Source organism: Periplaneta americana, chromosome 11 (genome assembly GCF_040183065.1).
Source record: "Periplaneta americana isolate PAMFEO1 chromosome 11, P.americana_PAMFEO1_priV1, whole genome shotgun sequence".
Taxonomy (NCBI): domain Eukaryota; kingdom Metazoa; phylum Arthropoda; class Insecta; order Blattodea; family Blattidae; genus Periplaneta; species Periplaneta americana.
Genome location: NC_091127.1, coordinates 33,854,799 through 33,870,148, shown reverse-complemented (window position 1 = coordinate 33,870,148; position 15,350 = coordinate 33,854,799). Strand labels below are relative to the sequence as shown.

The 15,350-nt window shown below is 36.2% G+C and overlaps 1 protein-coding gene across 4 annotated transcripts in view; it reads right to left on the bottom strand.

The window, feature by feature from the left end:
* Nucleotides 1-15,350, bottom strand: part of Hr4 (Hormone receptor 4) — a 266,887-nt gene that overhangs the window by 91,793 nt on the left and 159,744 nt on the right. The window contains exon 1 of one of the 4 annotated variants that reach the window (XM_069839247.1): nucleotides 1,524-2,130. The exons of 2 other annotated variants lie outside the window; for them this stretch is intronic. In XM_069839247.1, coding sequence (XP_069695348.1) covers nucleotides 1,524-1,572 — 49 coding nt within the window. In that variant the 5' untranslated portion in view covers nucleotides 1,573-2,130. Of the gene's footprint in view, nucleotides 1-1,523; nucleotides 2,131-15,350 lie in introns of those variants that run through there. One more of the 4 variants, XM_069839249.1, reaches the window with a different exon arrangement.

Genomic DNA, 15,350 nt, shown 5'->3' with positions numbered 1-15,350 from the left:
CGTTCAGCCATTATCGCGTGAAAAGGTAACAAACATACATACAGACAGACAGACATACAAACAAAAATTTCAAAAAAGCGATTTTCGGTTTCAGGTGGTTAATTATGTATGTTAGGACCAATTATTTTTGGAAAATCGAAAATTACCAGAAACATTTCGGCTACAGATTTATTATTAGTATAGATAATAATAATAATAATAATAATAATATTATTATTATTATTATTATTATTATTATTATTATTATTATTGCTCATCACATCCATTACGATACACTATGGGACGCAGTTTGTTTTTTCACATCCAAGAAATAGTTTGTTTTTATTTTTGTTCTTCAAAATAATTTATGCCTAGTATTTTGTTAATAAATTGCCCTTTGGGGTGCGGAAAGGGGTGCTCCGATTTTTTATGGGGTGCTTGCGCACCCTTTCGCGCCCCCCTAGCGACGTCCCTGGATGTCGATCAGAAATCACTGAATCACACACTACGAGTAAATATCTCAAAGTGAGGGCCTTCCTGGTCATGAAATTAGCATGGCACAGGGCCACCGCAGAGACATCACAGGACAATCACAAGACAACGCACAAACACCCATTTCCGTGTACAGAAGATAAATTTCTTCTATTGTCCATGCCGGGAATCGAACCTCGAACCGCTTGGTCGGGAAGCACACATGGCCACAACGGCGGAAATGGAATCTGTATTCTGTGTATAAAACTAGAGTTAATATAATATGTTCTGAATTTATGAGATATAGTTTCAAGTTATATTTAAAAAAACACTGGGTATGATATAAGTAGGTGTACAGCGGTCAAGAGGTAAAAAATATTCCAATATAAATTAAATTATATATGTACATATTGATTCGATGCTGAAACTGATCACAAAGAGGAGAAGAAATTATATTTTCGTTGGGTTTTACTTTGTTTATACTTTGATTTCTCTATTACTTTATTTGTATTTCTGGCGGTGTGGAAGAGAAGGTCTAATGGCCTTAACTACCCTAGAATAAATAAATAAGTAAATAAATAAATAAAAATAAATAAATAAAATAAATAAATAAAAACAAATAAATATATACATTTAAAACAACAGTTTAACGTCGGGCACATGATGAAATGTTTTCTTTTCGGTGCCTGATTTACAACTGTTTTAAATTGAGTTAACCCTGGCAGGCATTTGGCTAAGGAGTTCATTAATTCATGTAAGTGGTGTTAAGTAAAGATTCATCTTTATGGGCGAGGAAAGCTTAGTAAAGACAATTCGTTTTGGTTGTGTATAGTTATGTTTTCGAGATTTCCGAAAATTTAATAACCAGTTTAATTAAAAATAGAAGCAGAAAGGAAAACCCGGGCAACGCCGGGTGCTTTCAGCTAGTAAATAATAAAAATAACTATACATTAATTAAGTTTATAACAATACAGCTTATAGCCACAAACACGAAGTTATAATTTCTAATTGAAAGCAGTTCTAATGTTCCTTAAAAGCCCTATAACTTTTTCCCCCGGATGTGCATAACTTACCAAAAATTTGCCCGTCATTTCCCCTGTCCATGTCCACACAAGGAACCATGAGGTATTTCGTTTAATCTCAGTTGAACAGTATAAAATTAACACAGAATACCGTATTCCAAGATTCGCGCCTTCAGTTAAAAACAAAACACTAAAAAAATAACCAAACTCACTGACGTAAAAGAATCGGATTTATCATTATTTTAAAATCTTCCATCACCAAAGTCCAAATCACAAACACAACACTTTCACAGCACAATAATTACGAAATATTCTACGCTTGTTTGCACAAAAATTTGCTATCATTTTCAACATGAACACTTCTGTTAAAATGACTGCGTAGTTACACTGTTTCACGCCGTAACATTGTCACCGAGTCTCTCGCTGCGTTCGATTGTAGCGTTGAACACACCGCCTTCCAGACAACAGTGCCACAGTGTGAGTGAACTGAGAAGATCATTGGAACACAGCCGGTACGACATTGTGATGTTGTAACAATCGAAACGATTCTCTTCATCGCTATTCTCTCTCAGCTCGAGCCTTTAAATGGCCTTAAACTTATGTGAACGGGACTCCAGCTCGGGGTTTACAACCTTGGACACAGCGTCGAGGCGAACTGGCTGCAGAGAGTGTGGTTTGGTCGCACGTCACCAGTAGCCTGCTCCGGCGCTGCGATGTGATTCACACCCAGATAAAAGCTTGCAGCCCACTCATCTGTCCGACACAAAACCGAGTCCAATAATCTCGCTTTGTTTTTTGTTGATAAATGGTCAACAACTTGCATTTGAGGTCTTCCACTTCAAACCAGGATCTGGTGTAGACATCGCTTTAAGACATTCGTGTCCATATTTAACGTTCTGCGCTATAGGTCCAGTGACAGCATTTCAGGATGACATTTACCTCCCTTCTATACAGACTGAAGATGATTGTTATGTATGTATGTATGTATGTATGTATGTATGTATGTATGTATGTATGTATGTATGTATGTATGTATGTAGGGGAGACTGTTGTACCTTTAGCATAGTGTACCTTTGAACATTTTTTGTTTTTTATTTTTTGCTACTATCTAGAGGACTCAAACTGAAGTATATTGTAGGGAAAGCCGCTAAGTAGCTCTGGTCGTAGTTTTGGTTTGATTTATTGCAAAATGTGAGTTCTGTGAACGAAAGAATCTTTTTTAGTAAACATTTCGTTCATTGATGTTATCTAACATAAAACCAGATTGTATTTGTTACCATCCATTAAGTACAATGTGTCCCCTATCATCTCATGAGTAATAACTAGACATCGGGTTTTTAGGCATTAAAAATTGCAGTTTTAGGCGCCTAAAATAAGCTCAAAATTTGTAATATTAGGCTCTATTTTAATGAAAATAGGCATTTTAGGCACATCAAGGTATCATACTTATTTCTTTCACTGAAATTTTTAGTTATACACTAAAATACGCACAAAAAAGTATGTTTAAACATTAAAAAAGAATACTATATTATATTTATAAACAGAGCTGCACAAATTTAATATATTGAAACTAATGAAATAATGATTATTGATATCAAGATTACTCATTTTAAGTTACTGAAATTCAGTTCCATGCTCAGGCTTTATTATAATTATCTGCACAGTACACCACCAGAATTTTTTCTAAATTCTCCACAGTTAACCTTTGCCTTTTGTCATTGAGAATCATTTTGAAAGCAGAAAAACTTCTTTCAACCGAAACTGATGTGAGAGGCGCAAATTTTAAATTAGGTACAATAGAAACATCAATACTTACTGGAACATTTACACTTTCCCCCGATATCACTCTTGATACTTTTTCCAACAATGAAAATCCTACATTCTTATTTAATACGTTGTCCCACTTACTTTTAACATTTTTCCAGTTTCGCCCAAAGCAGAATGTATGTTCACTTGAGCTTCCTTTACTATTGCTATTTGGCTACAAAGAGATTGTTTTTCACGGTTCTAATTGTTCAATGCTTGCAGGTATGAAAGAAAAGTTTGATGTTATGTAGGCAATATCGTTTTTCACTCGTGAGTCATTCAGACAATCTTTCACTGCTTTCACACACGCGGCACTATCAGTTTCAGGTAATTTATCAATAACTGTGACCACTTCTTTAAAATACTTAGAATAATACACCACTGACTGAATCCAGGTTCCCCATGGTGTAACAACCGGCTGAGGTGGGAGTGGGATATCTGGAAAGTTCTCTCTGAATATTGAAATCCTGGATGGGGCTTTACAAAAACATTTTTTTGTGTTAGAAATAAACGAATTGACAAGAGGAAATTCATTCCGGATTGTTTCAGAAACCCTGTGAAGGCCATGTGCTAGACAGGTTACATGCGTGAGGTTAGGATAAAATGTTTTAAGAAGTGGAGCTGCAGCAACCATGTATGAGGCAGCATCAGTACAAAACAACAGAACTTTATAATCGTCTATATTACCTGAGTATAAAGACTGTAGGCCTTTATTTACAAAATAAGCAATGGCTTGGCTATTCACTTTCGAAAGTTCCTTAACACATACTGTACGAGGTGTGGAATCGAAGGTCCATCAGGACTAAGTTTTCCTACTACCATATTTGCTATATACCTATTCATAGGATCTGAGGTTTCATCCACAGAGACCCATATGTAAGAATCACCTATATCCTCCCGAATGGAAGCTAAAGTTTCATTGTATATTCTGTCTAAGTAATTTTTTCTTAGGGTCGACTCAGATGGGATATTTTGTTTGCAGTATTTTTGTAAAAACTGTCTTAAAACCGGATTTTCAATTGAATTCCAGGGAATGTTAGCAGCAACAAACGCTCTGGTTAAATCAGCATAGAAATTACTGCTGAGATTGGATGAAGTAGGCTGTGTTAGTAAAGTTTGTTGCAGTTGATTTTTCTGCTGAGCTTTAGCCTTATGAGCCGCTCCTTGCACATGCTGCTTTAGGTGGCACTTCTTTTCTTGCGAAATCTAAAAATGTAAAGTAAACTGAATTAAAATAACATCCTAATTGTTGTATTGCCGTATTTCTATCACAAAGTTAGTGGGTTTGAACAATCAAAATTTTAATGACCAGCAAATACTTTAACTATCGGAATTTAAAAGGATAAAGTGTAGTGGTCTTAAAAAGAATTACACCTCAGGATAGCTCAGTCAATGTATAAATATTATAGGCCTACTCATTAAAATTAATAGAATTTATATATTTCAACTATTGTCACATACCCGTTTGCTACAAATCTTGCAGAATATTATTTTTCCATCATAAGTGAATTCTGAATATTCTGTTAGCCATTGCCGGATCAATGTAGATTTTGCACTTATATTTTTCGGCATTATCGCGTTAAACTTCACAGGAAAACGTCCTACCGCTCAAAACTTCTCAACACAAATAAGGTGAGGGAAAGAGCAACTGTTAACGAGCATTCAAATGAACCGTTGTTATTGAGATTCAATTGGACAAAAATACAAAATTTCCACTTATTGTTGCATTTCCTGGTAGTGTTAACACTAGGAGGGCCATTCTTTTAAATATTTTGTAACGGTTTACCCTACTAATTCGCAGTTTTACGACTTTTCATAAATATTTCAAAAACACTCTTTCTCCAAAAATTGTGATTTTATGACACTCTGAAGGACAGTACAGCTAATCGGTTTCAGACCGAAAACAGTCATTTTTATAGTATAGTATATCTCTGAATCGGTAGCAGCACATGTTGTGATTGTTGCCTGCTTCAAAACTAAGGTTGGTTCTTTGTCGGCATTTATGCCTCCAAACATGTTCAATTCGGTGAAATCTATTGCGAGTGTCGTGAGATTCAAAACATTTTGTTTCCTTTATCAATGGTTTCATGGCTGGTGTGAAGCAAACTTTCCACTTTTTAAATGCCTTAAATTTCGCAGTGAATGCATGTATAAATTATAAAAAGTAAGAGTAAAATGCGAAACTTTACAGTGAGTTAGGCATTTTTAGGCGAATATTAACAAATTAGGCTCTAATAACCGTTTTAGGGCATTTTAGGGCACTATAAAACTCTTTGAATACCTTTCAATTTCCATGAAACACAAATATTAATAATTATTTTTACTTTTCTCCTAAAGAAACAAAATAGGCATTTGCCCTAGAATCCGATGTCTGGTAATAACATATTATAATTTTCATGATGCATTCGAATCTCTAGTTTTGGGAGTCATATTTGTTTAAACGTGCACCCTCTTTTACCTTTGAACACAGAACATCTTGTACCATGGAACATGTTCCGAGGTACACAATACTATTAATTGGTTTTGTCTTTCTTTTATTTTAAGATCATGCCACGAAGTAAGTCTGGAGTTAAGAGGTCCCCCAATTGATCCGGATGCCTTGAAGCAATTCTTGTTCCTCCAGGAAATAAAATCTCAATCAGAGAAGCCTGCTATGGTTTATGATTGCAAATACATTTTAAATATGATTGTCAGCTCTTACAACTATATTTACACCTATATTACATGTGTTCTAACTTTCAAGAGGGTATGTTCTAAGGTACATGAACCTGTTGTACCTTTGAACATATTACATTTTATTTTTTCCATCCTTAATAGATGTGTAGAACAGGAAAATATATAGACGAAGTTGTAAAGAAATTTTCAATAATCATTTAAAGTATTTTTTAATTTAAAAAATGTAATTTCCCAAAATTAAAAAAAAAAAAAATAAAATGTGAAAAGTGTTTAAAGGTACAACAGTCTCCCCTATGTATGTATGTATGTATGTATGTATGTATGTATGTATGTATGTATGTATGTATGTATGTATGTATGTATGTATGTATGTATGTATGTATGTATGTATGTATGTATGTATGTATGTATGTATGTATGTACGTATGTATGTATGTATTGTAAACTTGTCACGAGCTGTATGTACGTATTTATACATAAAATATCAAACAATGACAAAGAAATCAATCCTTCCAAGATTCTCTAAATTTGGGAAGCAGAACATAAGAAAACTTAACACATTCTCATACATAAAGTACAACAAAATACTATAGTCGATACGCTGTTATTTCCGGCATGACTCCTCCTCTTTGCTTACGTCTTACAAAGTGAAGGCTCTATGAGGTCTAGGTAGGTAGTATCGTTCGCCATTTTTGTTCTTTCGTTGCCGAGCTACCATACGAGGAATATATTTGCCACACCGTTAAACATTATCATGTCGTAGCTCCTATGATAATAAATCAAACGCACTGTAATTCAGCAAATAATTGAACGGCAAATAACGTCTTCGTGTGCTTTCTGCGAACGCCAACGAAAGAGCCAAAATGGCGGGCGATTATATTAAGTATTTATCGAGTCTCCTTTATCTTCATCAGCGAATCACAAGACGCAAACGTTTAAATGTAGCCGACCTGCAACGTGATTGGCTGCCGGAAATAAGAGCGACGGGACTATAGTCCAAATTCAGTTAATAAAACACGGTCTCTATTATTACAGAACGTTATTAACTATGAATGTTCAGGCTGCTTAGTTCATAATGTAGTTCTAAAATCGTGTTTCTTTACAAACTTGTTTCCAGTAATTACTTTGGAAATATTTGCAATAGCCAGAGTTTACTGTTAAGTTCTGCTTCCTATTGGAGATTCTTGAAAGTCTTACTTCATTTTCTTTGTTCCGGAGCTCTGGAAACAACCCAACAATCTCAGTCTCGTTGCTTTATTTTGAAAACCAGCTAATATTAGTATAGCTCTATAAGTAATACAGTTTTTACTGTTTAATTTTCTCCATTATAATGTGAATGGATCCTAAATCGCATTACTACAGCCTACTATTCTCTGAAAATCTTACGTTCTAAAAGATTGATTTATCATCATTCAGTTCGATTATAATCTATGTTACACCTACAAAAATTAAACCACAAGAATGGTTAACTAATTACAAACATGATTTCTCCACTTTCTTGGGATAGGATATTTGGTGGAGTGCAAGATCACCTTTCTGTATTCAGCTAATGATATAGTTTAATTTGAAAATGCATTTTAGTGTAAAATAACTATAGTGAAATTAATTGAATGTTTGTATTCCTTATGTTTTAGGTAGTATTGCTTTACGTGTGTTCTTGAGTCATACTAACAACATGGCCACAGAGTGCCATTCCTTATGGAAATCTACAATTTGTTCAAAGTTAACTCTACAGTGAGAAAGAAACAGACCGAAAGGACCCAGATCTGCAAGAAAACTTATGGTGATGATTGTGAAGATAAAGATAGGCCTAATGGTAGTGAAGTGGTGATGGTGGTGGTAATGGTGATGATGGTGGTGGTGATGGTGAAGTGGTAATTGTGGTGATGGTGAAGTGGTAATTGTGGTAATGGTGAAGTGGTAATTGTGGTAATGGTGAAGTGGTAATTGTGGTGATGGTGAAGTGGTAATTGTGGTAATGGTGAAGTGGTAATTGTGGTAATGGTGAAGTGGTAATTGTGGTGATGGTGAAGTGGTAATTGTGGTAATGGTGAAGTGGCAATTGTGGTAATGGTGAAGTGGTAATTGTGGTAATGGCGAAGTGGTAATTGTGGTGATGGTGAAGTGGTAATTGTGGTAATGGTGAAGTGGTAATTGTGGTAATGGTGAAGTGGTAATTGTGGTAATGGTGAAGTGGTAATTGTGGTGATGGTGAAGTGGTAATTGTGGTAATGGTGAAGTGGTAATTGTGGTAATGGTGAAGTGGTAATTGTGGTAATGGTGAAGTGGTAATTGTGGTGATGGTGAAGTGGTAATTGTGGTAATGGCGAAGTGGTAATTGTGGTAATGGTGAAGTGGTAATTGTGGTAATGGTGAAGTGGTAATTGTGGTAATGGTGAAGTGGTAATTGTGGTAATGGTGAAGTGGTAATTGTGGTAATGGTGAAGTGGTAATTGTGGTGATGGTGAAGTGGTAATTGTGGTAATGGCGAAGTGGTAATTGTGGTAATGGTGAAGTGGTAATTGTGGTGATGGTGGTACTGCGATTATAATTATAGTGTTGGTGATAGTGGTGTTGCTGGTTGTAGTGTGATGAAGTGGTAGTTGTGATGGTGATAGTGCGGTGTATGTTATAGTATTGGTGATATTTTTAAGTAGGTTATTTTACGGCGTTGTATCAACATCTAAGGATATTTAGCGTCTGAATGAGATGAAGGTGATAATGCCGGTGAAGTGAGTCCGGGATCCAGCACCGAAAGTTACCCAGCATTTGCTCAAATTGGGTTGAGGGAAAACCCCAGGTAACTTGTCTCGACCGGGATTCGAACCCGGACCACCTGGTTTCGCGGCCAGACGCGCTAACCGTTACTCCACAGGTGTGGACGATGGTGGTATTGCGATGATAATTATAGTGTTGGTGACAATGGTATTGCTGGTTGTAGTGATGATGAAGTGGTAGTTGTGGTGATGGTGGTAGTGCGGTAATGATTATAGTTTTGGTGATGGTGATGATGCGGTAATTATTATAATGTTGGTAATAGTAATGTTGCTGATTATAGCGATGGTGAAGTGATAATTGTGGTGATGGTGATAGTACGGTGATTATTATAGTATGGTGATAGTAGTGTTGCGGGTTGAAGTGATGTAGTACTGGTAGTGGTGGTGATAGTGGTATTGGTGATAGTGTAGTGATGATTAGTGTTTATAATTGTGCAGTGATGATTATAGTGTTAATGATAATGTGGTGATAATTATAGCGTTGGTGATAATGCAGTGATTATAGTGTTGGTGATAGTGTGATGATTGTTTGTGGTAGCACGGTGATTATATTGATGTTAGTGCTGTAATATTAACAGTGTAGTAATTATAGTGTTTGTGATAATGCGGTAGTGATTACAGTGTTGGCGATAGTGTTGTTGATGTTTGTAGTGTTGATGAAGTGACAGTGGTGGTGATGGTGGTAGTGTGATAATGAGCAGGGAACGGATTTATATGGACTAAAAATATATGAAATATGTAAATATATATGTAGTTATTTTTACCAAAATATGGAATTAAATATGGATTTTTACCAAAATATGGAATTAAATATGGACTTAAAATTATAAAAAAATGACTATGTACGTTAAATATTGGTACATTTTAATCAAACTAAACAAAAAATATAATGGACGTACCTTATCTTCCAATGTAGTTTCAACAAAACACAATTTTTATTGTCTGTTACCATAACAATAGGTTACAAACATTTCTTTCAAGTGCTGAAAAGTGAATCTTCTTCTATTGTCTCTGAGGATAGATTTATACTGACTAAAAGAGCGTTCGACGTCACAAGAAGTAACTGGTACATAATTCAATTTCACAATGTCTGCTGGGGATAAGTCCAAGTTAATCTTCACTGTTGATTCACCACTCATCACAGCAACAACCTTTTGTAGTTCTTCATATCCAGGGTTTTTTGAAAGTACAGTGTCCACCTTAGCTCTTACTGCATCTGCAACTTTACCTCTACCACGATTCAGTTGTTCCACAGTACTATTTATAATTTCAAAACTTTCAGATAGTGAAAGGTGCCTATTTTGGAGACTTTTGAGCGTTTTTATGATGCATGAAAATGTATGCTGAATGTGAGCTAAGTCATTCTTCACACTTATGTCACAGGTAACTGTTTTCGCAGTATCAATTGAGACTGCATCTTCAGAGTCCAATGCAAGGAGAACATTGTTAATAGAGTCTATATGTTCGGCATAATATTCAACTGCTTCTAGCCATGTACCCCATCTAGTTAAAATTGGCTTTGGTGGCAATGGAATTTCAGGGTACATTTCTTTCAACACGTTAACTCTACTGGGAGCTTTGAGAAATACTTTTTTCACTGATGAAATCAACAAATCTACTTTAGGGAAATTGTCTCTGACCACTTCTGCCACACGATGAAATGCATGCGCCACACAAGTAAAATGAGTCAATTTAGGATATACAACAGATAATGCTTGTCCAGCTTTGACCATATAAGGGGCAGCATCGCTAATAAAGAATAACACATTATCGTACATAATACCCTTTGGCCACAGGATACCCATAGCTTCGTTGAACAGTTTAACTATAGTTTTGTTATTGCACTTTTCTAGAACATCACAATGTAAAAGAATTCGTTCAGAATATTGTTCACTTAACAAACCGATAACTACATTACCAACAAGTCTACCTTCTTTGTCGGGAGTCTCATCAATGGAAACCCAAATTGAACTATCTTTAATTTCATCTCTTATCTTCTGTATTGTCTCATCGTAGATGGATGGAGCATACGTCTTCCTAAGTGTTGACTCATCCGGGATTGTATGTTGAGTATATTTTTCAAGGAATTCCCTGAAGACCTTATTCTTTAGTTTGTAGAGAGGAATATCAGCAGAGATGAGAGAACGGCACAGGTCGATGTTAAACTCAGATCTTACATTCGATGTTGTTGGTTGTGTTAAAAACAATTGTCTCTGCTTGGAATTTAGTTGTTTGTTGGCCTGATGTTTACTAGTTGTAATGTGTTGTTGCACCAGGAACTTTTGTGTAGATGATACTGCACACTGACACAAATTACAAAATAATATTTTATTGTCAGTTGATAAACCATCTTCTTTAAATTCTGAAATGTAACTTGTTAGTTTTGATTTTAAATTGACTGAATGACGTACTTTTGGCATATTTACCGTCTTTATAGTATGATTTACAAAACTGAACCTATGTGTACTCTGACTGGCATTTAACTGTTGAGCTGCACAACTGAAGTCTGTTAAAAATTTTAAATTAAATTAATACAGTTTTGTAACTTACTTTCCCATTGTTGATAGGACTGCTAATTTTCAAATAACTCTGATGTTAAAGGGATTACTGAACATGTGTTTAAATCTCTATTGTTGAAATGTATTTTTAAAAGTTAATGGAATTTTGTTTTGTTTTATTGTTAAACCTAATATAATATGGACTGTTTTATATGAAATATGGAAAATATATGGAAATTAACGAAAATATGTACTAAACTCTAAAATATGGAAAAATATGGAAAATAAAAGTAGGATTTTTCAACCCTACACATTGTGAAACATAAAGATAATGCAAAATATAAATTATATTAGCTTTATAAGTAAATATGTATTTACATATAAATCCTTTCCCTGATAATGAGTATAGTGTTGATGATGGTATTGCTTGTTGTAGTGGTGGTTGTGTTGGTAGTAATGATGGTAGTGATGGTTGTTGTAGTGGTAATGGTCATGGTTTTGTGCTTTTGCAATCCTTTTCTGATTGCAGCTGTTATTGATCAACGGTGAGTTTTCATTTCAACAAATACACTGGTAGAATCCTTGTAAGGCCACAACCTATTTTCAAGTACTATCAGGCCATTGACACTCAGTGAACAACATGAAAAATACACGCGGTATAAGTTTGCGGAAGTTCTAAAAATATCAGCATTCGCCTGTGGTCACTGCAAACCACGCAACTTCCTCGATGTCGGGAACTGCATCTTCTGTATCGCGGAAGTATCGCGTTCACAGTTCGCAGTTCGGAATGCAAACAACGAGAATGAGGCGGGTCAATGTTCAGGCTGCAGTTCTTGTAAATATCAATAACCCTATCGCAAAGTCCAAAGCACAGATTTATTCACTGCTGGTGAAAACACTGTCCAGATACTCAATTATTCGTATTTTTAATCAAGTAGGCCTAATATTTAATTTCCTTCTAGGTGAAAAAGTAGGGCCTACAGAGATATTAGTAGACCGCGGGAGTGTGGGCCCTAATACGGTGATTGCAGTTTACTATGCAGACGGGTATGGAGTATGACGTAAGTCTCTCTCGCCCTTCGCCGTACTGTTTCGTGCATCGAACTCGAAACATTCAGAGTGTGTTTAGCTGTCTTACTGAAGAGTTGCGTGTGTGAAATGACACATGTTACAATGCCTAAAACAACTCGTTCACGAAGTGCAATATTAAATAATTTAGTGGAACAATTCGGACGAGATATATTTAGGCTATTATAGAAGGAGAAAGTGTTGTATGTGTCATGTGTAATTTCATATTATTACGAACTAAGAAGTACTATTTTGAAAAACACTGTAATAGTAAAGGACACAAGAAAAATGTTCAATGCAATTCAAACAAAAACCAATCGAGTTCAAATAGTGGATCACAAATTCAATATAGTTTTATGTGACATGGTACACACTAACATTCCATTCAGGACTTTGGACAATCCCTACTTTAGATCATTTCTGGAAAAATACACAAATCAACATATTCCAGGACAAGCAACAATACGTAAAGAATATTTACCAATTTCGTACCAGAATACGATTGCCAAAATTCGAGAAAGCGTGAACGATCAGAAAATATATGGGTTTCAGTTGATGAGTCTACAGACGTCAGTGGTAGATATGTGGCAAATGTGGTGGTCGGTATACTTTCCCAGAACTGTGTAGTGAAAAAATTTGTGCTAACTTCAGCGAAAATGGAAAAGGTAAACAATGCAACTATTGTCCAAGTTTTTATAAGGCTGTGCGCCTTTTATGGCCGAAAAGGATTAAATATAATAATGTACTTCTTTTTGTCACTGATGCAGCTCCATATATTATTAAGGAAGCAAAACAGCTTAAAGAGCGGTATTCCAACATGGTGCATTTAACTTTTCTCGCGCAAGGACTGCAAAATTCCGTCGACATCGCATCAATACATAAGTACGAAATGTATGATTATTGTATGTATGCAATTCATATACTCAAGACTGTACTTCTGAAGCCTGCACAGTGAGCTGTTTACCTGAGAGTTCGTTACACTCGCCACGGAACGCTCCAGTCATACTTAACTTGACGGTAAAGTGCCCGCACTCCCGCGGTTTAGATATTAGTATCAAAGGAGAGAGTTGAAGTCCTTATTGCCGTCAAGCTTGTTCAAATCATCCTGAGAACGGAATTAACGTTGAATAGAACTTGGAGTAATCCGTTAATTTCTTGCTAACAAGAAGAGTACTTCTTTTTAGAACCAGCGATTTTAATTACTCTCTTTGGGATGCATATTAAGTACGTTATTTTATTTATTTTTATTTTATTTTTACGACGCTTTATCAACATCTTAGGTTACTTAGGGTCTGAATGAGAGGAAGGTGATGTCGGTGAAATGAGTCCTGGGTCCTGCACCGAAAGTTACCCAGCATTTGCTCATATTGTGTTAACGGAAAACTCCGGAGAAAACCTCAACCAGATAACTTACCCCGACCGGGAATCGAACCCGGGCCACCTGGTTTCGCGGCCAGACGCGCTAATCGTTAATCCACAGGTGTGGAATGGAATTTCGAGAGGGCGGCACTACGAACCAGCAATCTGATCTTTCAAGATCTATTGCGCTAACTATCCCAAACCCACACCGACTGACTACACTAAGGTTCGCTGCGTGCTCAGAAGACAACCTCACTCGTTCCTAGACCAGCCCCCTCCGTGCGTCGCCAGCAGGCGTTCGGCGAATGCTGTGGAATGAAGAAATGGAGATATGTTGACAGAATGATGTAGATGAATAATATGGGGGAACGGGTGAACCTCGAGAAAAATCCCAACTGCGACCTTGTCCGCCACAAAAGTCACTATGGATTTTTCATTGAAAGGCCTATACAGAATGTCCCATTTATCTTGTCCACCTCAAATAACTTTTACGTTTGGACTGGAATTAATTTTTTTAAGGTTATTTTACAACGAGGGGCTAACGTAAGTACTACCCGTGCCTCACTTCCTGAGCTGTTTCTTTGCGGGGCGAGACGCAGAGGGAGAGAGTGGGAGGTCCCGGGTACCGCATGTGCCTACTACCCTACGTTCAACACATCGGCCTTTTCAGGATTTCTTTCGTCAGCTATGGACAAGCGGGTGTATAGGCTGTCCCCTCACAAAATAAATTATGTCCTTCTCATCAATTCCTGTAACTAAACACTAATACCAGTGGTAGACTAGTCTCTACTTGAGATTATCGACCTAATCGCGATTACGGTTATCACGTGTACACATCCGTAAACTCTTTCCTCTATGGCAGTGTTTCTCAAACTTTTTCCACCACGAAACCCCTTTTAATCTAAAGTGTAACTGCGGAATCCTTGTAATATTTTATTAGTATTTAATAATTAACAGACAAGTGAAAGGTAGTATCTCAATAATTCTGTTCAGTGGGACGAATGTATTTGCTTTTCAAGCCCAAAAACTGGTTTTATAGCGGAAAGTTGTCTCATTTCTACTGTACTTCTGCATTTTGTCTTTTCGGTATTTTGTTTTAGTGAACACATATGCAGAGAATGCAGTGATGAAAGTGATACGTATTAGGGGTATTTTCCGTTTTAGATGTTCATTAAACATATTAATACGCATATTATTGGAACATTATTATTACGCATATTCTTGGATTATTATTATTATTATTATTATTATTATTATTATTATTATTATTATTATCGGTGGTTTCATGTTATTACTGATTCATGTTTTCGTAACATTTATATATTTTTATAGTATCCACTACGTATAAAATAGCAACCGGAGCAGCCCAGTCGGCTAAGGCGCTTGACTATCGATCCAGAGTTGCGCTCGAGCGTGGGTTCGATTCCCGCTTGGGCTGATTACCTGGTTGGATTTTTTCCCCGAGGTTTTCCCCAGCCGTGTCAGGTAATCTTTGGTGAATCCCCGACTTCATCTCGCCAAATACCATTTCGCTATCATCAATCCCATCGATGCAAAATAACCTAGTAGTTGATATAATGTCGTTAAATAACCAAGTAAAAAAAAGTATAAAATGACATTTAAAATCGTATAGGGCTCACGGAACCCCAGAACATACTTTGAGAAATGCTGCTCTATGGCAATTCAGCAGTTGT